Raw genomic sequence first — 24,482 nt, forward strand, 5'->3', positions numbered from 1 at the left:
TAGATCTCTTTAATGTCAGAGCTAGTTATTTCATCTTACTTTTCTCATTTTCTTTGTATTTTTCCTTATCTTTTTTTTTTCTTTCTTTTCCCTGTGCTTCATAACAAATGTTAGTCAGCCAGTTTCTGGAAAGCTTAATTAATGCTCTTAGAAGATAACCCTCCTTGGGCCTCCCCGGTGGCGCAGCGGTTGAGCGCTGGGTTGCGAAGCTGCCCGCAGCCTCTACAGCGCCGGTTCAATCCCCGGCTGCTCCCCGGCCACCGGAGGAGGGTCCCACATGGCGCGCAGACCTCTCCTGCTGCCCGCTGCTCCCCTCAGCAGTGTACTTCGGTCCTTCTACCTGCTCTGCTCCCTGCTCTGGCTCTGGTGAATTCTCTCACCCTCCCGCGCTTCTGACTGTACCCAATGCATGTATAAACAAAAAACAAACAAATAAATAAATAAAACATGCCTCTATAAAAAAAAAAAAAAAGAAGATAACCCTCCTTTTTTCTTATGTTCCTTTCTCTGTTCATCTTCATAGCACATATCTGATAGAATAACCAGTCTTACCATTGAGAATAACCAGTCTTACCATTGACACTACTTGGTAGTAGGAAATTTTGCATATAACTCTTGTCAAAATAATTATTATTATTATTCTTTAATTTAAATTTTTTTGATGTCACATTTTTGTTCTTCCATATGTGGACATATTCCACTCATTTTCCATCAAGCTACCTGTGTCAGTACTCCACCTTTCTCCCTTTCCTCCCTTCACTACCTCCCCGCCTCCACCCTCCATTGTCCACTTCGGTAACCATTACATTCTTTCACTATTTTGCTTGTGTATGTTTTTTGTTACTTATATTTCAGAAACCATCTCATACCTGTCTTTCACTTAAAAAAAAAAAAGATTTATTTATTTATGCATACAAGAACTGGAGTACAGGCCAGAGGTGCTGGGGGTGAGGGGATTCAACAGAGACAGAGTATGGAACAGAACAAGCAGACTGACTGAAATACACAGCTGAGGGGAGCAGTGGACAAGACAGGAGAGGTCTGCTGTACCATATGGGTAGCTTCTGGCCAGCCAGGGATCGAATTCCTGCTGCAGAGGCTGTGGATAGCTTCATAGTGCTGTGCTTAACCCTTTGTGCCACCAGGGAGGCCCTTTCACTTTTTGACTTATTTCAGTTAACATAATCACCTTGCGGTCTCTCCATTTTGTACCAAATGCTACTATTTTGTCATTTTTACTAAGAAATTTCCATACCATTTTCCGCAGGGGCTGTACCAGCTTGCATTCCCACCAAGAGTGGATGAGAGTTCCTTTTTCAACACAACCTTACCAACATTTGTTGGTTCTTTTTTATATATGGGCCATTCTCACAGGGCTTAAATGGTATCTCATTGTGGTTTTGATTTGCATTTTCCTTATAGTAAGTGATGTTGAAAAAATTTTCTTATTTCTGAAGGCTATCTGAATGTCTTCTTTAGTAAAGTGTCTGTTTAGGTCCTTTGCCCATTTTGGGGGGGGGTGGATTGTGTGGTTTTTTTGTTGTTGGATTGTGTAAGAACCTTGTCAGTTTTGGAGTTTAACCCCTTGTCAGATATGCAAATATTTTTTCTAATTCTGTAGGTTGCCTTGTTTTTTGTGGTTTCTTTTGAGGTTCAAAAGCTTTTTAGTTTTAGTCCCACTTGTTTATTTTTGCTTTTGTTTCCTTTGCTGTTGGTGTTTTGTCCCCAAATACAACTTTGTGGTAGATGTTCTGTAGTGTGTCTCCTATATTTTCTTTTTTTCCCCCCAAAGATTGATTTATTTATGCATACAAGAGCTGGGGTACAGGCCAGAGATGCAGGGGGGTTAGAGGATCACCAGAGACAGAGTGGGGAACAGAATAGGCAGACTGACTGAAATACACTGCTGAAGGGAGCAGTGGGCGAGACAGGAGAGGTCTGCTGTGCCATGTGGGTTGCTCTCTGTCAGGCCGGGATCGAAGTCGTGCTGCAGAGGCTGCGGATTGCTTCATAGTGCTGTGCTTAACCCCTTGCGCTACCAGGGAGGCCCTCCCCTATATTTTCTTTAGGTTCTTACATCCAGATCTTTAGTTCATTTTGCATTAATTTTTGTGTATGGAATTAAGTATGGATCTTGTTTCGTGCCCTTTTTTTTAGATTTTTTAAATTTATTATGCATGCAAGGGCTGGGGTGTAGGCCAAAGGTGTGTGGGGGAGTAAGAGCAGAACAGGTGAATCTACTGAAATACACTGCTGAGAGGAGCAGCGGGTGAGTCAGGAAAGGTCTGCTGTGCCATGTGGCTTGCTCCCTGGCAACTTCAAAGTGCTGAGACTTAACCCCTTGTGCCACCAGGGAGTCCTCTTGTTTTATTTTTTTGTATGTGTCTATCCATGTTCCCAACACCATTTACTTATTTATTTTTTTTTAAAGATTTGTTTATTCATCTATACAAGAACCGAGGTACAGGCCAGATACGTGGGAGGGTGAGAGGATTCACCAGAGATAGAGCGGGGAACAGAACAGGCAGACTGATGAAATACACTGCTGAAGAGAGCAGTGGGCGCGACAGAAGAAGTCTGCCAAGCCACGTGGGGCCCTCGCTGGCCAGGCGGCTGGAATCAAACTGGCGCTGCAGAGGCTGCGGATAGCTTCACAGCGCTGCTCTCAACCACCTGTGCCACCAGGGGAGGCCCAACACCATTTATTGAAGAGTCTGTTCTCCATAGGCTGTAGCTCCTTTGTCAAAGATTAAATGTCCATATTTGTGTGGGTTTATCTCTGGGTCTTCTCTTCTGTTCCATTGATGTGAGTCTGTTTCTTTCCTGTACCGTACTGTTTTGATTACTATTACTGTGTAATACAGTTAAAGTTGGGACATATGAGACCCCCATTTTCCTTTTTCATTCTCTCAGGATTACTTCATGTATTTGGGGCCTTCTGTGGTTCCATATAATCTTTTTGTGGTGAAAAAATTGTATTTAGAATTAGCCAGCTGGACTCAGTTTGGATGATGCCGATTTTATTGGCAGCATCCAAAGCATCTTAGTCAGGAGCCAGTTGAACATAAGTCTTGTGTCCATCAGGTCTGATCAGAGTGTTGATCTTTGCCACATCGATGTCATAGAGCTTTTTTGTAGTCTGTTTTATCTGGCACTTGTTGGCCTTGACATCTACAATGAATACAGTTGTGTTGATGTCTTTTATTTTCTTCATGGCTGACTATGTCATCAGAGGGAACTTGATGATGACAGTGGTCAAGCTTGTTTCTCCTGGGAGTGCTTTTAGGATATTCGGGTTACCTTTGGAGTCACAGTGTCTCGGACCCCTGAGAGGTGGGTGAAGTGTGGATCTTCTTTTTCTTTGATTGTGGGTGCCTGTCAGTACTGCTTTCTTGGCCTTCAAAACTTATGCTTTTGCTTCAGCTTTACTTTTGTGTCATCTTCGTGGAAAAGGGTCAATTTTATAATTGTTTTATTCCTTTGTTAAAAGTCATTGGTATTTTTATATGTACTGAGTTAAATCTGTAAGTTGCTTTGGTAATATGGCCATTTTAATGAGGTTCATTCTTTTAGTCCATGACTACCTTGTATCTTTCCATTTCTTTATATCTTACTTCCTTTAACAGAGTGAGTTTTACAGTTTTCAACATATAGATCCTTCAACGCCTTTGTTAAGTTTACTCCTAGGTATTTCATTCTTACTATGATTGTGAATGGGGTTCTAGTCCTTATTTCCCTTTGTTCTGATACAGTGTTTGCATTTAGAAATACCACTGATTTTTGTGTATTAATTTTGTATTCTGCCACTTTACTGTATTTCTAGAAACTTTTTGGGAGTGTCTTTTGGATTATGTAAGTATTAACATGTCATCTGTGAATAGAGACAGTTCCACTTCTTCCCAGTTTGAATTCCTTTTTTTTAAAAAAAAGATTTATTTATTTATGCATACAAGAGCTGGGGTACAGGCCAGAGGTGTGAGGGGTGAGAGGATTCACCAGAGACAGAGTGGGGAAGAGAACAGGCAGTCTGACTGAAGTACACTGCTGAGGGGAGCAGCGGGCGAGGCAGGAGAGGTCTGCTGCGCCGTGTGGGTTTCTCCCTGCCTGGCCAGGGATCGAACTCGTGTTGCAGAGGCTGTGTATTGCTTCATAGTGCGGTGCTTAACCCCTTGTACCACCAGGGAGGCCCTGAATTCCTTTTATGTCTTTTTCTTGCCTAATTGGTTTGGCTAGGGCTTCAAATACCATGTTGAGTAGGTGTGGTAATAGTGGATTTTTGTCTTGTTCCTAATGTAAGTGGGAATGCTTTCAGCATTTTAACATTGAGTATGATCTTGGTATGAGGGTTTGCCATATGAAGGCTTTTATAGTGTTTAGGTAAGTTCCATTTGTTCCCATTTTATTGAGTCTTTTGATCATAAATGGATATTAAATCTTGTTGAATGCTTTTTTGGCATCTATTGCAATGGTCAAGAGATTTTTTTTTAAAGATTTATTTATTTATGCATACAAGACCTGAGATGTAGGTAAGAGAGGATTCACCAGAGACAGAGTGGGGAGCAGAACGGGTGGATCCATTGAAATATGCTGCTGAGGGGAGCAGCGGTTGAGACAGGAGAGGTTTGCTGCACCATGTGGGTTATCTCCCTGGCTGGGGACTGAACTTAATGTTGCAGTGGCTGGCGATTGCTTGGTAGTGTTGTGTTTTTAACCACTGCATCACTGGGGAGGCCTGATCAAGTGGTTTTTATCTTCCTTTTTTGTTGATGTGGTGAATGACTTCGGTTTGTATATGTTGAATCAGCCTTGCATCCCTGTTATAAAGCCTACTTGATCATGGTGGACGATTCTCTTGACATGTTGCTGTATTTGGTTTGCTAGGATTTCGTTGAAGATTTTTTTGTATCTGTGTCCATCAGACATACTCATTTACAATTTTTTGTATTGTCTTTGTTTGGTTTTGGGATCATCGTAATGTTGATTGTATAGGATGTATTGATGGTGTTTTCCTCTGCTTTGATTTATTTTGAAGAATTTGAGTAGAATAGGTATTAGATTTTCTTTCAAGGTTTGGTGGAATTCATTGGAGAGCTGTCTGGTTCTAGATTTTAATTTTTAGGGAGTCTTTATTACCCTTTCAATTTTAGCACTTGTGATTGGACTGTTGAAGCTGTTTCATCTTGATTCAATCTATCTGGAGAGGTTACCCGTTTCTTCTGGGTTGTCCAGTTTGAATGGAAACTTTTGTAATAGGGACTATGATCTTGTGTATTTCTGCAATGTATTTTGTAAAATTACCCCTTTCTCTCTCTCTTTCTTTTTTTTGAGTCTAGTCTTATTGATTATATTTATTTTTTGAAAGAGCCAATTCTTGGTTTCACTAATCTTTTGGACTTTGTTTTCCATTTCATTTATTTCTGCTTTAATTATTATATATCTGTCAAAGTAATTCTGCTCACCACTTTGAAATATGACTTCTATTCGTGTCTTACTCTTTTATAGCAGTGTGATTTCCCCTTCCAACTTTTCATTTTGAATGTTTCAAACTTAAAAGACAGAAGAGAGGTACAATGAACACCAATATATACTTTATTTAGATTCAACAATTATTACTTTGTGCCAATTATTAGTTGATATTTGTGTAAAAATTAATTTATCATTGTTCATATTGTGAGCATTAATTTTTATTATTTAGCAAAGTTTCTATAAACAGATTTTCATAGTACATATTTATTAATTTTTACTTTCATATACAATGAGTATTAATGTAAAATTCCTTGTTAGGAAAATAGTCTGCTGTTGTTATACCTCTCCCTCTAATAACCTTTAGCTAAATGTTGATATCTTGTATCTCAGAATTCTATCCTGGATTGTTTTTAACTTCTCACTGCAGAAGTTGTAGATTAGTGATTTTTCAGCTGTGTCAGGTCCCCTCTCCTACACTGTGGCATCCTCCTGTCTTCCTTATTAAATTGTAAATTTTAGTTAGGCACTCAGTGTGTACATTGTTTTTTAGTTGTCTGCACATTTTAGCCATATAGTGTCCTATGCTTTTTTTTTTTTTAAATGCATTTGCATGTGGGAGCAGGGGACGGGTTGGTTTTTAGTATTTTTTCTATTCATTTGCTGTCTCAAATCTGCTAGTTTTTATATTTACTGCATAGTCTGGTACGTAATTTGTTGTTTTCATCATCTTGTGGAAATCTCACCTAGAGTCTAATGTATTCCTTGAGATATATATATATATATATATATATAATATATTCCTTAAGTCTGTAGTAGTTACCTTCTATGCCAAGTGACCAGATAGCTGTCATCTTGGCAATTCCCTTCAACTCTCTTTCATTGAATTCCATTGTTTGGTTTGAATGTATAGTATGTATGTATGTATGTATGCATAGTAAATTCTTCAGTAGTTTCCTGAAAAAGAAACTACAAGAGGTAATTTTTAAATATCTTGCATTATCTAAACATATTCTTTTCTTACACTTGCTTGATAATTTAGTATAAAGCACTAGACAGGAGTCTTTTTTTTTTTTTTTTTTTTTTTGCCCCAGTTTTAAAGGTATTGCTCCATTGTCTCTAACTTTGAATTACTATTAAATATGGGTTATTTATTTTTTTTTAAAGATTTATTTATGCATGTAAGAACTGGGCTAGGGCCTCCCCGGTGGCGCAGCGGTTGAGCGCTGGGTTGCGAAGCTGCCGGCGACCTCTGCGGCGCCGGTTCGATCCCCGGCTGCTCCCCGGCCACCAGAGGAGGGTCCCACATGGCGCGCAGACCTCTCCTGCCACCCGCTGCTCCCCTCAGCAGTGTACTTTGGTCCTTCTACCTGCTCTGCTCCCCGCTCTGGCTCTGGTAAATTCTCTCACCCTCCCGCCCTTCTGATTGTACCCAGTGCATGTATAAAACAAAACAAACAAACAAACAAATAAATAAATAAAAAACATGCCTCTATAAAAAAAAAAAAAAAAAAGAACTGGGATACAGGCCAGAGGTGTGGGGGTTGAGAGGATTCACCAGAGACATAGTGGGGAACAGAACAGGTAGACTGAGGGAAATACATTGCTGAGGGGAGCAGCGGGCAAGGCAGGAGATGTCTGCTGCGCCATGTGGGTAGCTCCCTGGCCGTAGATTGAACTCGTGCTACGGTAGCTGCTGATAGTCATAGGTTGCGTCTTAACCCCTTGCGCCACCAGTGAGGCCCAAATATGGGTTATTTTGATCTGTGGTCCTTTTTATGTGACTTTTGTCCCTCTCTGTCTGACATATTGTAGACACTTTGTTTCTATAATTCACAAGATCATCTCTTGACTGAGAGTCTGTTTTCATCCATTGTACTAAGTACTTTTGGCCCCTTTTGATCTACAAATTTTAGTTTCTTTTATTCTAGACATTTTGTTGAATTATTCCATTGACTATTTCCTTTATTTTGTTTCTACTTTCCATACCACTTACTCAAATGTTGTGTTTTCTTCATTAGGTATAGTTTTCAACACTGCATACTTTTATATATACAGTTTTTTATCTCAGCAACAGAATAAATATTACATCATGCCTACCACCAAATGTCCAGTCACCATACACTACTAACAAGTTAGCCTCCTCTACTTATTCCACCCTCAGGATCCTTTCCCTCTGTTAACTGCTATTCTGTTGTCAGAGCCTAAGGGCTGTTGTCATTTTGTTTATTCTTTTGAATTTGTAGTTAAGTCCTTTTCCTCTTTATATTCTGCAAATGAGTGAAATTATGCAGTATTTATCTTTCTCCTTCTGACTGTTATCATTTGACATAATATTGCAAATGGTAACACTTCTTTTACTTTTAATGACTGGGTAGTGTTTCATTGTGTATATATATCACATATTTGTCCATTTATCTGACTTTGGTTCTTGGATTGTTTCCATATATTGACGATTGTAAATAGTGTTGTATTGAACGTATGGGTGCATATATCAACTTTGTATTTAAAATGCTTTTTGAGTTTTACATTATGCCATTATGTTTTTAGTTTTCAAGAATTCCTTTTTGTTTCCTGCATCTCATTTAATGAGTATAATACCCATTTTATTTCTAAAGATACTAGTAGTAGTTGGGCCTCCCCGGTGGCACAGTGGTTGAGCGCTGGGTTGCGAAGCTGCCCGCAGCCTCTGCAGCGCCGGTTCGATCCACGGCTGCTCCCCGGCCACCGGAGGAGGGTCCCACATGGCGCGCAGACCTCTCCTGCCGCCCGCTGCTCCCCTCAGCAGTGTACTTCGGTCCTTCTGCCTGCTCTGCTCCCCGCTCTGGCTCTGGTGAATTCTCTCACCCTCCGGCGCTTCTGACTGTACCCAGTGCTTGTATAAATAAATAAATAAATCTTTAAAAAAAAAAAAAAAAAGGTACTAGCGGTCGTGTTTGTTAAAATTTCTTCTTTCATATATAGTCTGTTTCAGGTTCCTTTATTTATTTATTCATTTATTTATTTAGATTGTTTGTACTTTGTTCTCTAGTTTTTATGTTTAAGGCTTTCCTCAGATCTGTGTTCAAGAGTGAGGGCTGGGCCTCCCGGGTGGCACAAGGGGTTAAGACACAACCTATGAAGCTATCCGCAGCCTCTGCAGCATGAGTTCGATCTCTGGCCAGGGAGCAACCCACATGGTGTGCAGCAGACCTCTCCTGACTACCCCGCTGCTCCCCTCAGCAGTGTTTTTCCGTCGATCTGCGTGTTCCATTCCACACTCTGTTTCTGGCGAATCCTCTCACCCACCACATCTCTGGCCTGTACTCCAGTTCTTGTATGCATAAATAAATACATCTTTAAAAAAAAAAGAGTGAGGACCAAAGAGCATATGGGCACTTAATGAATGTGGAGCTTTATCAACCTTTAATTTCCTTGTAGGGTTACCTCCTGCTGCCTTTTCTCAATACTGTTTCCATTTTTCCCTTAGCCGGTGAGACTCATGGGAAGTCTTTTAGTCTTCTACCTAGAGAATAAATCTGACTTCCTATCTCCCTGAAACGCTGTGGGCATTACTGCCCTATCTTTTTAGTATTCCATTCACTCAGTCTCTATTTTTGGTAGCGTTATACTTCTGTACTTTGCCTGGTGTTGCTGAGTCTATAGAGACTTTCTCTTTTACTCCATTTTTTTAAAATAGAGATTTATTTATTTATGCAAACAAGAGCTGGGGTACAGGCCAGAGGTGTTGGGGGGGGAGAAGATTCACCAGAGACAGAGCGGAGAACAGAACAGGCAGATCGATGGAAGTACACTGCTAAGGGGAGCAGTGGGAGAGCCAGGAGAGGTCTGGTGCGCCATGTGGGCTGCTCCCTGGCTGGGGATAGAACTTGTGCTGCAGAGGCTGTGGATAGCTTCATAGGTTGCATCTTAACCCCTTGTGCCACCAGGGAGGCCCCGGAAATGGGTCTTTCCAGGTGACTTAGGTGGCTCAGAGGCTTCCTGTCTCTTGACCGAAATTTTCTTTTATACCTGCTACGAGATCGTTCTCTCCTCCTATCTCTGTCTCTATTTCTAGACCGTCTGTCATCTCCACATTTACTTCTTTTGTCTTAGGGTGAGCGACTTCTAGATCGACTTCCAGAATGCTTTCGTGATGCTGATCGCTTCCGGTAGTGTTGAGACTCCCGGCCCATGCTGTGGCCGCGGGAAGGAGAGCACTTAGTTATGACACGCAGGAAAACTGGACAAAGGAGGCCACTGTGCCGCTTTTGGTCTCTGGGCGAGGAGTGGAGAAATAAGAGGTGGCGGCTGCTCCAGTGGCGGCGGCCATCCGAGAGTGGCCAGCGAAAACAGTCTTTCACTCCATCTTGTAGGAAATCTTCTAGTCTTATACTGGGTGAGGGGAGAGAATGATCTGGTGGTTTGCGATGGAGGAGGAAATTTAGATATCCCAGGTTATTTGAGAGCTTTCAACCAGTCCTCAGTATTTATCCTCCAGACACCTGAGGTGTGAGGTATTGCCAATTCCTGGGTGCTTTGTGGATGCAGTGGTATAGGTAAAGTTCTTGTTTCTTGGATTTGGTCATTGGTGATTGAGGATTTGTCATCTTGGATCTGTTAAGTTAGTCACTGTAATACTTACCTTTGTGCTACATAGCTGTGTAATTATACTCAGCTGTCCTGTCTTGTTTTTCCTGTCCTTATTGGGCTTATATCTTAAAAAAATATCTTTACTATAACTTTTGTGGAGATTAAGAGTTGAAATGAAATTAGAAGTGTTCAGTACTTCATCTTGACCTGGAAATACTCTTCATTTTGTTTTTTTATTAAAGATTTATTTATTTATGCTCCCTGGCCGGCCGGGGATCGAACTTGTGCTGCAGAGGCTGCAGATTGCTTCATAGGTTGCCTCTTACCCCTTGCACCACCAGGGAGGCCCCCTCTTAACTTCATTTTGAATAAACTTTAAGTCAATCTTATTTTTAGACTATTCTGTATTTCTATTTCTAGGGTACCGTTCACAAAGCAATCTGGTAGAAATCAGATTGCTTCTTAATGTTTTCTCAAGACTGGCTTATTCAACTCTGTGGCTTAATTCTTTTCTTTTCTTTTTTTTTAAAAGATTTATATATTTATGCATACAAGAACTGGGGAATAAGCCGGAAGTGCAGGGGGCTGTGAGAGAATTCACCAGAGACAGAGTGGGGAACAGAACAGGCAGACTGACTGAAATACACTGCTAAGTGGAGCAGTGGGCGAGACAGGAGAGATCTGCTGCACCATGTGGGTAGCTCCCTTGGCCGGCCAGGGATCGAACTCATGCTGCGGAGGCTATGGATAGCTTCACATTGCTGTGCTTAATCCCTTGCGCCACCAGGGAGGCCCTCTATGGCTTAATTCTTACCACCATCTGATGTTCAACTCTGTCACATTTTTATTGTTTGTTTCCTCCTGAACTTTTTTTTTTTAAGATTTATTTATTTATTTATACAAGCACTGGGTACAGTCAGAAGCGCAGGAGGGTGAGAGAATTCACCAGAGCCAGAGTGGGGAGCAGAAAAGGCAGAAGGACAGAAGTACACTGCTGAGGGGAGCAGTGGGCAGCAGGGGAGGTCTGCATGCCATGTGGGACCCTCGCCGGTGGCCAGGGACCGAACCGGCGCTGCAGAGGCTGCGGGCAGCTTTGTAGCCCAGCACTCAACCGTTGCGCCACCAGGGGAAGGCCCTCCTCCTGAACTTTGTTCTTTGTATTTAATCCTTTTAAAAACCATTTTTAATTTTCCTGTTTCAGTTTTATGACTTTATTTGATAATCAGTGGTTAGTACTCATCCACATTGTAAATTTTGAAAGCTGTGACAGGTATATAGGTAACCATTGTATACAGCTTGTTTGGTGAATATTCATCCTCAATATGGTTTCTGCATAGTCACACATGGATATGTTATGGGACATTCCTTTTTCCTTTGGCCCAGACAGCTTTGTTGAGTCTGGTGTCAGTGCGCACATCTGCAGTGCCCATTTCTTTTATTACAAATTTCCAAATCTCTCTTAGTGCTTATGGGGGCATGCTTCTTTAAGTCAACTCTGTAGATGCTTTTGTGAATGTTGATAGTGTGTTGTCTGGTAACTGCCTGGTTGATGGCAGAATGAATGACCCTTCTTCTTGTCACCTTTTATGGGAGCTGTCTAAATCCAGGCAACAAGGAAACTGATTCAGAAGTGAGTGGCACAAGTACAAGCCAAGTATTCCCTGAAAAGAGTGTTGTCCTACTAGAGCAAAGAATTAGTATGGCTCTTTAGAGTACTAAAGAGAACTAATATTTGAAAAAAGCTATTGTCCTAAAACCCCTGTCCATGACCGTATCTTCCTGTGGCAGCTTTAAACTTTTCTTCATAATTATTGCAGGAATACCATCTTAACACTTCCAGATGTGCCACTCATTTTTTAATACACTGATGTCCCTATTATCTCTTTTATTAAAAACTAACCTTGCTCTAAACAGACTGTGGATATTAGTTATTAATAGATATTAGATATTAGATATAATATTAGATATCAATACTGTGGATATTAGTTTTAGGTTTTAGTTTTAAGGTATCTGGTGTAGGAAAACACTCTTACTTGTAGTAACTATCTTGTTCTTGATATTTATGTTTTCTTAGTACAGTAATTAATATTTTCAACTAGTCTCCTTTGCCGAATTAGGGTCCATCTTGCTATAAAATGTCAGTAATTTGCCATTATTCTTATTAACTCCCCCCCCACCACTATTTAATTAGATTCTTTGTAAGAAATTTAGAACACCAATTTGTGAGTGTAGATTCCATTTGTGAGAGCAGACACACAATGGAGGTAACCCTAAAGCTGAAGGACAGCTTTGATTATGCAGAAATTGTGAGCTCACAGCTTTCTGATCAAACTTGTGCTGTTATGTATCTTATATTTCTTCTCTGTGTGGAAGATCTCATCAGCTTCCTGATGTCAGGCCTAACTCAGCTTCTTCTGAAAGTAAGCATCAGTGGGATGTATTGGTATTTTCACACTATTGATACCAATTTAGGTGGAGGTAGTGTTCACAGATTACTGGTGCCCTATGCAGAGGAACTTGATTGAGGGTCCAGAGTGCCAGAGTTCCAGGTACAAGTAGCAGGCTGCTGCTTAGTTGCTTCAGGAAAATCACCCTCTTCCTTCTGATGCCCAGTGAGGATGACCAAAATGGTCCCAGGAATGATGCTAGCTGAAAGTTTCCTCACATGCTGACAGGACTTTTTTGCTGTGGCTCAATAGCTTTCCAAGCACATCTTCAGTAGGTTAGTATCTATAGGCATTTTGTGAAGTTTAACCATTCAGGTACTGCCATTCTGGTCACCACCAATTGGTTTTGTGACAATCGCAAGAACCTTCTTTTTCTTTTCAATTCTGGATTTAGCTGCTGAATAAGTCCTCTTTTCCTGTGATCTTTCTGGAATACATAGCAGACCAGGAATATCTGCCAACTTCTCTGACTAACTGAGGGTTTCGGCTACAGTGGGGCTTCTACTTCTTAGATGTTTTGGCTTTGACCTTGGTCTTAACCTTGCCACCAGCATCAGCTTTCTTGGCTTCAGGTAAGAAACTCATTAATAGCCAGCTTCTCAGCTTTTTTACCTGCCATCTTGTAAGATGGGAAAGAATTAATTCTGAGTTTTAACTGTCATCAGCGAATTAAATTCATACCCCTGCTGTTATTTCCTCAGGCTTCAAATATGTACATCCAACCTCATACTTGAAGCCTTCACCAGGATGTCAAATAGGTACTGAACTCTGCTTGTTTAAGACGGACCAGATTACTTCCCTCCTTAAACCAGTACTTCTTGCCTTAGTGATCAGCTCACTGCTATTTATTTAGTCAATGAAAATATCTAGAAATACCATCAAAGTCTTTTTGTTAAACTGCTTTTGTGAGATATAATTCATACAATATACAGTGCAGCCCTTTATAGTATACAATTAAGTGGTTTTGGCATAGTCTCAAGGTTGTGTAATCATTCCCATAGTCCATTTAGTAGTTTCATCATCTCCCAAAGAAAACCCCATTCCCTTTAGCTGCTACCCTCTTCCTGAGGCAACCAATAATCTACTTTCTGTTTCTATATGTTTGCTTATTCTGGACATTTCATGTAAATGGAATTTTATGTGATCCTTTGTGGTTATTTCTTTCACTTAGGTTTCAAGATTTATCCATGTATCAGTATTTCATCCTTTTTAATTTTTAAAAATTTATTTATATATGCATACATGAACTGGGTTACAGGCCAGAGGTGGGTGGGGGGGGGGTTTGAGAGGATTCACCAGAGACAGAATGGGGAACAGAACAGGCAGACCTACTGAAATACACTGCTGAGGGGAGCAGCGGGCAAGTCAGGAATGGTCTGCTGTGCCATGTGGCAGCTGCGCCAATGGTCTGTAGCTCCCTGGCTGGGGATCAAACTTGAGCTGCATTGGCTGCGGGTAGCTTCATAGGTTGATTCTTAACCCCTTGCGCCACCAGGCAGGCCCAGTATTTCATTCTTTTTTATGGTAAATAGTGATAGTCTGTTGTATATATGTACCACATTTGTTTGTCCATCCTTCAGTGGACATTCGAGTTATTTCCATCTTTTGGCTATCATGAATTATATTGCTATGACATTGTTCTCACCTTTTATTATATCTCAAGGTCTTTTGCTTTCTATTGTTAAAAATACCTTTCAATTTTTTTTTTTAAATTTTTCACTTGCTATTGCCTTAGTTTAGGTTTGAGTCATCTCATGCCTACACTATTTTGGTAATCTCTGGGTCTGAATCTCCTGTTTCCTCTTAAATGTGTTATTTAGTGGTAAAGGACAGTTACCTTTGTAAGGTGAAGAACAGCCTGTGGTTCTGTAGTTTAAATGAGATTCCTTATTGCCAACAGGAAAATGCCCACATTTTTGATATGGCATCCAAGCTCTTTGAGGTTTGGTCTCTACTTACCCTGCTTAGTCAGTTACCTTTCCTTCAGTTTTATGATTTAATGTTTTAAATCGCTAGTAGTTCCCAGCTGTTTCATTTGTTTTATCATTCATGCCTTTGAGAGTTCTGAGTTCTCAGGGTGGAATTCTCCTCTTTAATGGGTTACCTTTAAAATATTGCTCAGGTGTTTCATTTGTCCTCCAGTTACGATGTCCAATTACAATGTTTTATTTGTAAAAATTGAATCTGTGTTACTGCAGCTATATTCTTTTAGTATTATCTATTTACAGATCTCTTATCTACCAGGTTTCTATATTCTATTTAGTGCTGGCACATTCAGAAGTCTGTGTTTAGTTTTTTTATGGCAAATGATTTACTTTTCAAGTTGACTTTAAGAACCTTTGTGTAGGTACATACGTGTGTCTTACCAGTGTTAATCCTCTTTTTAAAAAATTTTTTTTCTGCCTTTAAAATTTTTTTTATATATTGGGCCTCCCCGGTGGCGCAGCGGTTGAGTGCTGAGTTGCGAAGCTGCCCGCAGCCTCTGCGGCGCCGGTTCGATCCCCGGCTGCTCCCCGGCCACTGGAGGAGGGTCCCACATGGCGCGCAGACCCCTCCTGCCGCCCGCTGCTACCCTCAGCAGTGTACTTCGGTCCTTCTGCCTGCTCTGCTCCCCGCTCTGGCTCTGGTGAATTCTCTCACCCTCCGGCGCTTCTGACTGTACCCAGTGCTTGTATAAATAATAAATAAATGAATAAAAAAAATTTTATATATTTTTTATTTCTTTTTTAAATGTTTTACCTCATTGTTCATTTTTAAGCAATATTTGCTTTTCCCCACCCCCTCAGGTGTAGTCCCCATAGAGTTTCCTGCACCAGTGCACCATCACCTCAGTCCCCTGTGTTCCTCCCTCCCTTTGATCCCTCTCCCTCCTCCTCCCCTGCAGCATGTGTCTGATTTACAATTGTCGGTTTTTGCTTTGTTGTGTTTTGCACTGTTGTTATTTTTTTGCAGTGATGTCTTATTTGACTTCCCTGTATTCCTGCTATAAGTGAAACCATCCAATACTTTTCTTTTTCCTTCTGGCTTATTTCACTGAGCATAATTTCTTCTAGTTTACACTCCAACTGATAAGGGACTGATCACAAAGATACACAAAGAACTCACACTACTCAACAAAAACAAAATACACAATCCAGTCAAGAAATGGGCAGAAGAACTTAAAAGACATTTCTCCAAAGAGGAAATGCAAATGGCCAACAGGCATATGAAAGAATGTTCAAAGTCCTTTATAATAAGGGAAATAAATGCAAATTAAAACCACCTTGAGACACTACCTTATACCAGTAAGAAATGCACATATCAAAAAAACAAGCAATAACAAATGTTGGCAAGGATGCTGTGAAAAAGGAACTTTCCTACATTGCTGGTGGGAGTGCAAACTGGTCCAGACATTATGGAAAGCTGTCTGGAGGTTCCTTAGTCTACTAAAAATGGAGCTACCATACAACCTGGCAATTCCACTACTAGGGATCTACCCAGAGGACACAAAAACATTAATTCAAAAGAATATCTGTACATGGGCCTCCCCTGGTGGCGCATTGTTTGAGCGCTGGGCTGCGAAGCTGCCCGCAGCCTCTGTAGCGCCAGTTCAATCCCCGGCCGCCAGCGAGGGTCCCACTGGGGTGACAGACCTCTCCTGCCATGCCCGCTGCTCCCTTCAGCAGTGTATTTCAGTCAGTCTGCCTGTTCTGCTCCCCGCTCTGACTCTGGTGAATTCTCTCACCCTCCGGTGCTTCTGATGGTACCCAATGCTTATAGAAATAAATAAATAAATCTTTAAAAAAAAAAAAAAAAGAACATCTGTACACCTATGTTTATTGCAGCACTATTTACAATAGGTAAAACCTGGAAAAACCTGGAAACAACCCAAATGCCCAAAAACAGATGACTGGATCAAGAAGATGTGGCATATATACACAATGGAACATTATTCAGCAATCAAAAAAAGATAAACTCATGCCATTCGCAACAATGTGGATGGAACTAATCCTCTTTTTTTTTTTTTTGAAGATTTATTTATTCATACACGAGCTGTGGTGTAGGCCAGAGGTGGGGTGGGGGTGGAATGGGGGAGGATTCACCAGAGACAGCCTGGGGAGCAGAACAGGTGGCTCTATTGAAATACACTGCTGAGGGGAGTAGCGGGTGAGACAGGAGAGGTCTGCTATGCCATGTGGATTAGCTCCCTGGCCAGGGATCGAACTAGTGCTGCAGTGGCTGGTGATAGCTTCTTATTGCTGAGACTTACCCCCTAAGTGACATGAAGTAAGTTAGCTGAAATCATTTTCCAAAATATTCAGTATAGGGCCTACCTGGTGGCCTTTCTGAATAAGAACCACAGGCTGTTCTGCACCTTAGAAAGGTAACTGTCCTTTACCACTAAATACAGGCGATTCAGACCCAGAGATTACCAAATTACCAGATTACACCACCAGGGAGGCCCTTTAAATCCTCTTTCACATCTGGTTTCTATTGAAGGATTTAAATTAGTAGATAGAGACATAAGGAATTCATTGTTTTTAAGATGGACTGAAAAACAAAAATTTAGCTGGATTGTAATTTCATTATCAAGCCACATTTTTATGGAGAAAGAGCCATTTCAATCATCTTAAAGTTTATGAGTGCTTATAGGTACTTTTCATTCTTTGGTGGTTTAGTTTTGAAATTAGCGTTTATATAGATGCTACCATTGAAATTTATTCCACAACTTGGCTGCTCTTTCAGTTACTGTGGAGATTGGAGTTTTGAGAATAGTCACAGTTCTTTCTTTATGCTTTTTTTAAAATTCACTTTAGATCTCTCTTCAGCTTCTCTCCCCCCCCACCCCCATTTGAAGGAAGTAGATTTTTCCTATTTTTTCTTAGAGATGTTTGGGTTCTTTTGTGTTTTGAAAAAGAATGTACTTGTTATAAGAGAATGAAATGAGTTAACCTGAATTTTTATATAAAATGATCTTTTCTTAAAAGAGACAAATTTATTACATTGTATACACCTCCTCCTATATTTCTTTTGTGATATTTTTTACTAGTATGAAAAATGCTAAATGTATGGAAGATATACAGACACACACTAGATAATTTTGATTATGATATTGTCTGAACAAGATTTATGTTGTTTCTGTTTTTGGTTATTATATACCTACAACATTGGATGACAAGAAACTGTAGAATAACTGAATTTCTTTCTGTTTTTATTGTTGGTGGGATTTCCCTTTTCTTTTTTAATTTTCATATTTTGAAATGTCAAGTTCCACATTCTCTACAAAGCCAGTTGTTTTGCTCCGAATCGCCCCTCTCTGAAATCATTGGATTTATTACTGTGTCTGGGGGATCATACTACTTATTTCTTAGGGTTGTTGTGAGGAATCCATGCAACATAATGTAGCAACTTCATTAGTACATCAGGCATAGCATGTTGGAGAAATGCTTTTCTTCCTCTTACATTTGTGTCATAGTGTTCGGTGATTAGTTCTTATTATTATATTTGTGGTACTGCAAGATATTATATGTTCTTTGTATTTTTTGGTAATAAGGATTTAAAGATTTTATGGGCTGATAATAAAAGGAACTTAAGTTGACTGGCACATTATAGCATATTACCACGTCAAGCTGTTGAGGTTTTTTGTAAACTCTTAAACATTTTCATGCAAAATTAAATATTTAAAAACCTTGTATTTGACCTACATCAGAGTTTGTTCTGTAGGTATTTTTATCATTTTTTTGTAAACATGGGCTTCTCTGAATGAGGAACAGTCATTTTTAAAAATAATGAGACTTGATCCTTCCTTTATCTAGTTTCCAACCGGAGGCCCTATCGACAATATTATGTGGAAGCTTTTGGAGACCCTTCTGAGAGAGCCTGGGTGGCTGGAAAAGCAATCGTTATGTTCGAAGGCAGACATCAATTTGAAGAGTTACCTGTCCTGAGGAGAAGAGGGAAGCAGAAAGAAAAAGGATATAGGCATAAGGTAAAAAAAAAAAAAAAGCCTCAAATTATCTGCATAGGTGCGGGCAAGAAGTAGGCTAGGGAGAAATATCACACTTCTACTTCTTTTGTGAGAATGAGATAAGGTAGACTTCAAAATATTTATACTGAAATTTTTTTTAAATTCAACTTTTTCTTGATTTTTTTTTTCTCTCTCTGCTTTTTTTTTTTTTTGTGTGTGTGTGTGTAGAAGAACTGAGGAGAGGTATGGGGGTGGTTGGAGGATTCACCAGAGACAGAGTGGGAAGCAGGACAGGTGGATTTACTGAAATACACTGCTGAAGAGAGCAGACGGTGAGACAGAAGAGGTCTGCAGCACTGTATGTGGGTTAGCTCCCTGGCTTGGGATCAAACTCAGGCCATAGCAGTGATAGTGTTGAGAAGTAACCCCTAGGCCACCAGGGAGGCCATATACTAAATATTTTGAAAAATGATTTCAGCTAACTTACTCCATGTCACCTAGATGTAAGTAACTATATCATATGGCACGACTAATCTTACTTGGTTATATCTTACATAAGAAGAAATTGATCATCAAAACAAAACATTCTACTTCTCATCCTTAGTATTATTTCTCTTAAAAAAGAGATATCTAAAGCTTTAAACATTTTTATTTGTTTTGGTTTTTGTACGTGGTTGTTAATACTTAAGGTTGCAATTTTTTTTTTTTAATTTTTAAAAAGATTTATTTATTTATGTGTACAAGAACTAGGGTATAGGCCAGAGGTGCGTGGGTGGGAGTGTGAGAGAATTCACCAGAGACAGAGTGGGGAGCAGAACAGGCTGATCTATTGAAATACACAGCTGAGGGAGCAGTGGGTGAGACAGGAGAGGTCTGCTACACCATGTGGGTTTGCTCCCTGGCCAGCTGGGGATCTCTTTGTCTTTAACCCCTGTGTCACCAGGGAGGCAGTTTGTTTTTGTATGTGGTTAATACTTAAGGTTGCAGTTTCATATCTTGTTATATTTTAATAAAGAACATCATGATTTTATTTTGATTAATGTTTTGGATTGAAGTTTATTGAGTAAAATTTGGTCTATTTTCTTTGTAGTCAATTCTAGAAGAGGAAGGGGTTCATCTTAGAGACTGGTATTGCATACTTCTCTATGTGCTAATATTTTTAGACTATTTTAGAAAAATCATGATTAAGATAATCTAGAGTCAGTATGTAGACCTATTCCTTTTTTTTAATGCCACCCATTTATATTTATTTTTATTTTTTTAATATTTTATATAATTCTTATATCATTTTTCATCTTTGCACAATGTATGCATTTTCATTATGGTTATATTCCCCATACAATTGCACCCCCCCACTTATTTTGACTCTAGTCCTTCCTCTCCCCGTCCCACCCTACATCCCCTCCCCCCTTTGTAGTGTGTCTCTGGTTTATAGTTGCTTGTTGATTTTGATTTTTACTTTGTATTGATTAATCTTTTTCCTGGTCTTTTACTTAAGTTTTCTAAATTCCTGCTATGAGTGAGACCATCTGGTATTTTTCTTTTTCTTTCTGACTTATTTCGCTGAGCATGATCCCTTCTAGCTCCATCCATGTTGCTGCAAACTGCATGTGTTTATCTTTTTTGATTGCTGAGTAATAGTCCACTGTGTATATGTACCACATCTTCTTGATCCAGTAATCTATTTTTGGGCATTTGGGTTGTTTCCATAGCTTACCTATTGTAAATAGTGCTGCTATAAATATAGGCGTGCAGGTGCCCTTTGGAATTAATGTTTCTGTGTCCTTTGGGTAAATACCTAGGAGTGGAATTGCTGGATCATATGGAAGCTCTATGTTTAGGAGGTCAAGAAATCTCCACACAGCTCTCCATAGTGGTTGGACCAGTTTGCACTCCTACCAGCAGTGCATAGACCTACTCCTTTTAACTTGAGTTCTCTGAGGATTTATTGTCATCATCTCTAAAACTAAGTTGATGGCATATACCTTATAGAAATATTGGGAGAATTAAAAATAAGTAGAAGTTATTAACATTTCATAAGATTGATGCTCTAAAACTAGTATGTGCTATTGTTAGAATGATAGACACTAACTGCATCCTTTCTACTTTGGGTCGTTGGTGAAGGTGTAAGTCTTTGTGTCAAGCCTTAGCTATATAGATGAACTAACTCACATCTTCCCCCTTTTCAGAGGATTTCACTAGGGCTTTTTGGTTCTAGGAAATTGATTTACTTTGGTCCTTCTTATGAGAATTAATGAGGTGTGTTGTTGTGAAAATAAGCCCAGCTTGCCAATTTATTGCTTTATAAAAAGAGGCCACCTATCTAGTGGCCTGAATTTTTATTTAACACATTCAACAGAACATCAGCTTTACAAATATTAAAGTATTTGTGAACACTGACTGATAGAAATTTGGTGTTAGATATTATCAAAGGTGAGGAAAAAAGTCTGAAGAGTTAGGTCTATATAACAAGAGTTTCAATGTCTTCATGCTGGGAGGAATCAAGAAAAGAACTTATGTAAATTGCTCTACCCAAAAGTGTCTTAATGTCTTTGGATTACATGACTAAACCCAGGAGACACCTTGGTTATAATCCAGATTGTAAGTAATACATGTAGAAGAATCACAATTAGCCAGAGGCCTAAGGATAATCAGAGGTAAAAATTTCAGTCTTGTAGGACATATCTGACTGTCCCAATTTTTCCAAATTTATCTTCTTTATCCTTTTGCTTTCTCTTATGCAACTGAGTAAGTGCCTAGCCTTCATAAATCCGAAAGAAATTATTCTTGGGTATAAAGGGATAAGTTGGAAGGGTCTGACTATTTTTGGATTTAGTAATGTAATGTTTGTAATATTAAGTAATGTATTGTTTGGAAATGCCCATTAGTTCAGTTTGGGTGAGGTGGCCATTCCCATGAGCAGGCCTTGAAGAAGTGCGGTAAGCTTGGAAAAAACTTCTGATTAAGAAGTGTTCACTGATTATCTTTCTGTTCCCCATCCATTTTTTTGAAAAGTGATGATCTTTTTCTCCTTTAAATTTAAGGTTCCTCAGAAAATTTTGAGTAAGTGGGAAGCCAGCGTTGGTCTTGCCGAACAGTATGATGTTCCCAAAGGGTCAAAGAACCGAAAATGTGTGACCAGTTCAATCAAGTTGGACAGTGAGGAGGATATGCCATTTGAGGACTGTACAAATGATCCTGAGTCAGAACATGACCTATTGCTTAATGGCTGCTTGAACTCTCTGGCTTTTGATTCTGAACATTCTGCAGATGAGAAGGAAAAGCCTTATGCTAAGTCTCGAGTGAGAAAGAACTCTGATAATCCAAAAAGGACTAGTGTGAAAAAGGGCCACATGCAATTTGAAGCACATAAGGAAGAATGGAGAGGAAAGATTACAGAAAATCTTGGCCTAAACTTTATTTCTGGGGATGTATCTGATAAGCAGGCCTCTAATGAACTTTCCAGGATAGCAAACAGCCTCACAGGGTCCAGCACTGCCCCAGGAAGTTTCCTGTTTTCTTCTTGTGGCAAAAACACTGCAAAGAAAGAATTTGAGACTTCGAATTGTGACTCCTTACTGGGTTTGCCTGAGGGTGCCTTGATCTCTAAACGTCCTGGGGAGAAGAAGAAACTCCAACGAAGTCTGATGTGTGGTTCAAAAGTGCAACTCTGCTATATTGGAGCAGGTGATGAAGAAAAGCGAAGTGATTCCATTAGTATCTGTACCACTTCTGATGATGGAAGCAGTGATTTGGACCCCATAGATCACAGCTCAGAATCTGATAACAGTGTCCTTGAAATTACAGATGCTTTTGATAGGACAGAGAACATGTTATCCATGAAGAAAAATGAAAAGGTAAAGTATCCTAGGTATTCTGCCACAAACACTAAGGTAAAAGCAAAGCAGAAGTCACTCATTACTAACTCACATACAGATCACCTAATGGATTGTACTAAAACAGCACAGCCTGGAACTGAGACATCTCAGGTTAATATCTCTGATCTTAAGGTGTCCACTCTTGTTCGCAAACCCCAGTCAGATTTTAGAAATGATGGCCTCTCTGCAAAATTCAATGCACCGCCAAGCATTTCCAGTGAGAACTCACTAATAAAGGGTGGGGCTTCAAATCAAGCTTTATTACATTCAAAAAATAAACAGCCCAAGATCCGTAGTATAAAGTGCAAGCATAAAGAAAGTCCAGTTATGGTAGAATCTACAGTTACAAATGAGGACTGCAGTTTGAAATGCTGCTCTTCTGATACCAAAGGCTCTCCTTTGGCCAGCATTTCCAGAAGTGGGAAAGTAGATGGGCTAAAACTACTGAGCAACATGCATGAGAAAACCAGGGATTCAAGTGACATAGAAACAGCTGTGGTGAAACACGTTCTGTCAGAGTTGAAGGAACTCTCTTATAGATCTTTAGGTGAAGATGTCAATGACTCTGGAACATCAAAGCCATCAAAACCATTACTTTTTTCTTCTTCCTCTGGTCAGAATCATATACCTATTGAACCAGACTACAAATTTAGTACATTGCTAATGATGTTGAAAGATATGCACGATAGTAAGACTAAGGAGCAACGGTTAATGACAGCTCAAAATTTGGTCTCTTATCGGAGTCCTGGTCTTGGGGACTGTTCTACTAGTAGCCCTCTAGGGGCTTCTAAGGCCTTGGTTTCAGGAGGCACCCCTCAAAATTCAGAAAAAAATGGAGATGGTCTTCAGGTCCCAACCCATCCTAGCCCCGTTGGTGGCAACTCTGTGCTCTCTGGGGAGTTGCCCTCCTCCCTCCCTGGCTTAGCATCTGAAAGAAGAGACCTCCCTGTTTCTGGCAAAAGTCGTTCAAACTGTGTTACTAGGCGCAATTGCGGACGATCAAAGCCATCATCCAAATTGCAGGATGGATTTTCAGCCCAGATGGGAAAGAACACAATGAACCGCAAAGCCTTAAAGACAGAGCGCAAAAGAAAACTGAACCGGCATCCTGCTGTGACTCTTGAGGCTGCACTGCAGGGAGACAGAGAGAAGGTTCTTTCAGGAAATGGTTCCTCTAGAGGTGGGGCAGAGGACCCTGGTCAAGAAGAGCCCCTTCAATTAATGGGCCATTTAACAAGTGAAGATGGTGCCCATTTTTCTGATGTACATTTTGATAACAAAGTCAACCAGTCCGGCCCTGATAAAATTCCTGAAAAGGATGCCTCTTATGAAAACAGAAAAGGCCCAGAGCTGGACTCCGAAATGAACAGTGAGAATGACGACCTCAGTGGTGTAAATCAGACGGTGCCTAAAAAGCGGTGGCAGCGTTTAAACCAAAGGCGCACTAAACCTCGTAAGCGCACTAACAGATTGAGGGAGAAAGAAAACTCTGAGGATGCCTTTGGGGTCTTGCTTCCTGCTGACCCTGTGAAGAAGGAAGATGAATTCTCAGAGCATAGACCTCCTTCGACGAACATATTAGAGGATGCACTGACAGATCCAAATCCTGCTGGCCACTTAGATTCAGTTGGGCCAAGGTTGAATGTTTGTGATAAGTCCATTGCCAGCATTGAGGAGATACAAAAGGAGCCAGGAATTCCCAGTTTGACTCCCCAGTCTGAGCTCCCTGAACCAGGTAAGGACTTCTGGATAGAAAGGGATTGGAGAAAGTTATGATTAATGATGCTCTTCTGAAGTTGGTCTGTTTTAATAGAGGGACTGAGTGTAAACGGGGAGGGAATGCTTCTCACTTGAAGTAAAGAAACTTGGGCTTTATGTAGAAGGGTTTGAATTTTGAGGGCCAAGTTTCCATATACTTTCAGAAATTGTTTTAGCAAGAGCTTTTTTCTTTTATTAGCAAGTCTCATTTTGTTTCCACTTCTCATTTCCTACCTTTTTTTTTTTTTAAAGATTTATTTATGTGTACAAGAGCTGGGGCACAGGCCTGAGATGTGGGGGTTGAGAGGATTCACCAGAGACAGAGCAGGGGAACAGAACAGGCAGACTGACTGAAATACACTGCTGAGGGGAGCAGCAAGTGAGACAGGAGAGGCCTGCCTCGCCATGTGGCTTGCT

At 40.2% G+C, this 24,482-nt stretch overlaps 1 protein-coding gene and 1 pseudogene across 5 annotated transcripts in view; one reads left to right on the forward strand and one right to left on the reverse strand.

Moving 5' to 3' along the window:
* The window catches only part of NSD1 (nuclear receptor binding SET domain protein 1), a gene marked incomplete at both ends in the record, with an annotated part of 143,349 nt that overhangs the window by 55,269 nt on the left and 63,598 nt on the right, over positions 1–24,482 (forward strand). For all 4 annotated transcript variants that reach the window (XM_084244170.1, XM_084244171.1, XM_084244172.1 and 1 more), the window contains 2 exons: positions 18,278–18,450; positions 21,474–24,042. In XM_084244170.1, coding sequence (XP_084100296.1) covers positions 18,278–18,450; positions 21,474–24,042 — 2,742 coding nt within the window. The remainder of the gene's footprint in view (positions 1–18,277; positions 18,451–21,473; positions 24,043–24,482) is intronic.
* Positions 12,223–13,067, reverse strand: LOC311177746 (large ribosomal subunit protein eL6-like; annotated as a pseudogene). Its single transcript has one exon. The product of its transcript is annotated as a large ribosomal subunit protein eL6-like (transcript).

Source organism: Talpa europaea (assembly GCF_964194135.1).
Source record: "Talpa europaea genome assembly, chromosome: 9".
Lineage (NCBI taxonomy): Eukaryota > Metazoa > Chordata > Mammalia > Eulipotyphla > Talpidae > Talpa > Talpa europaea.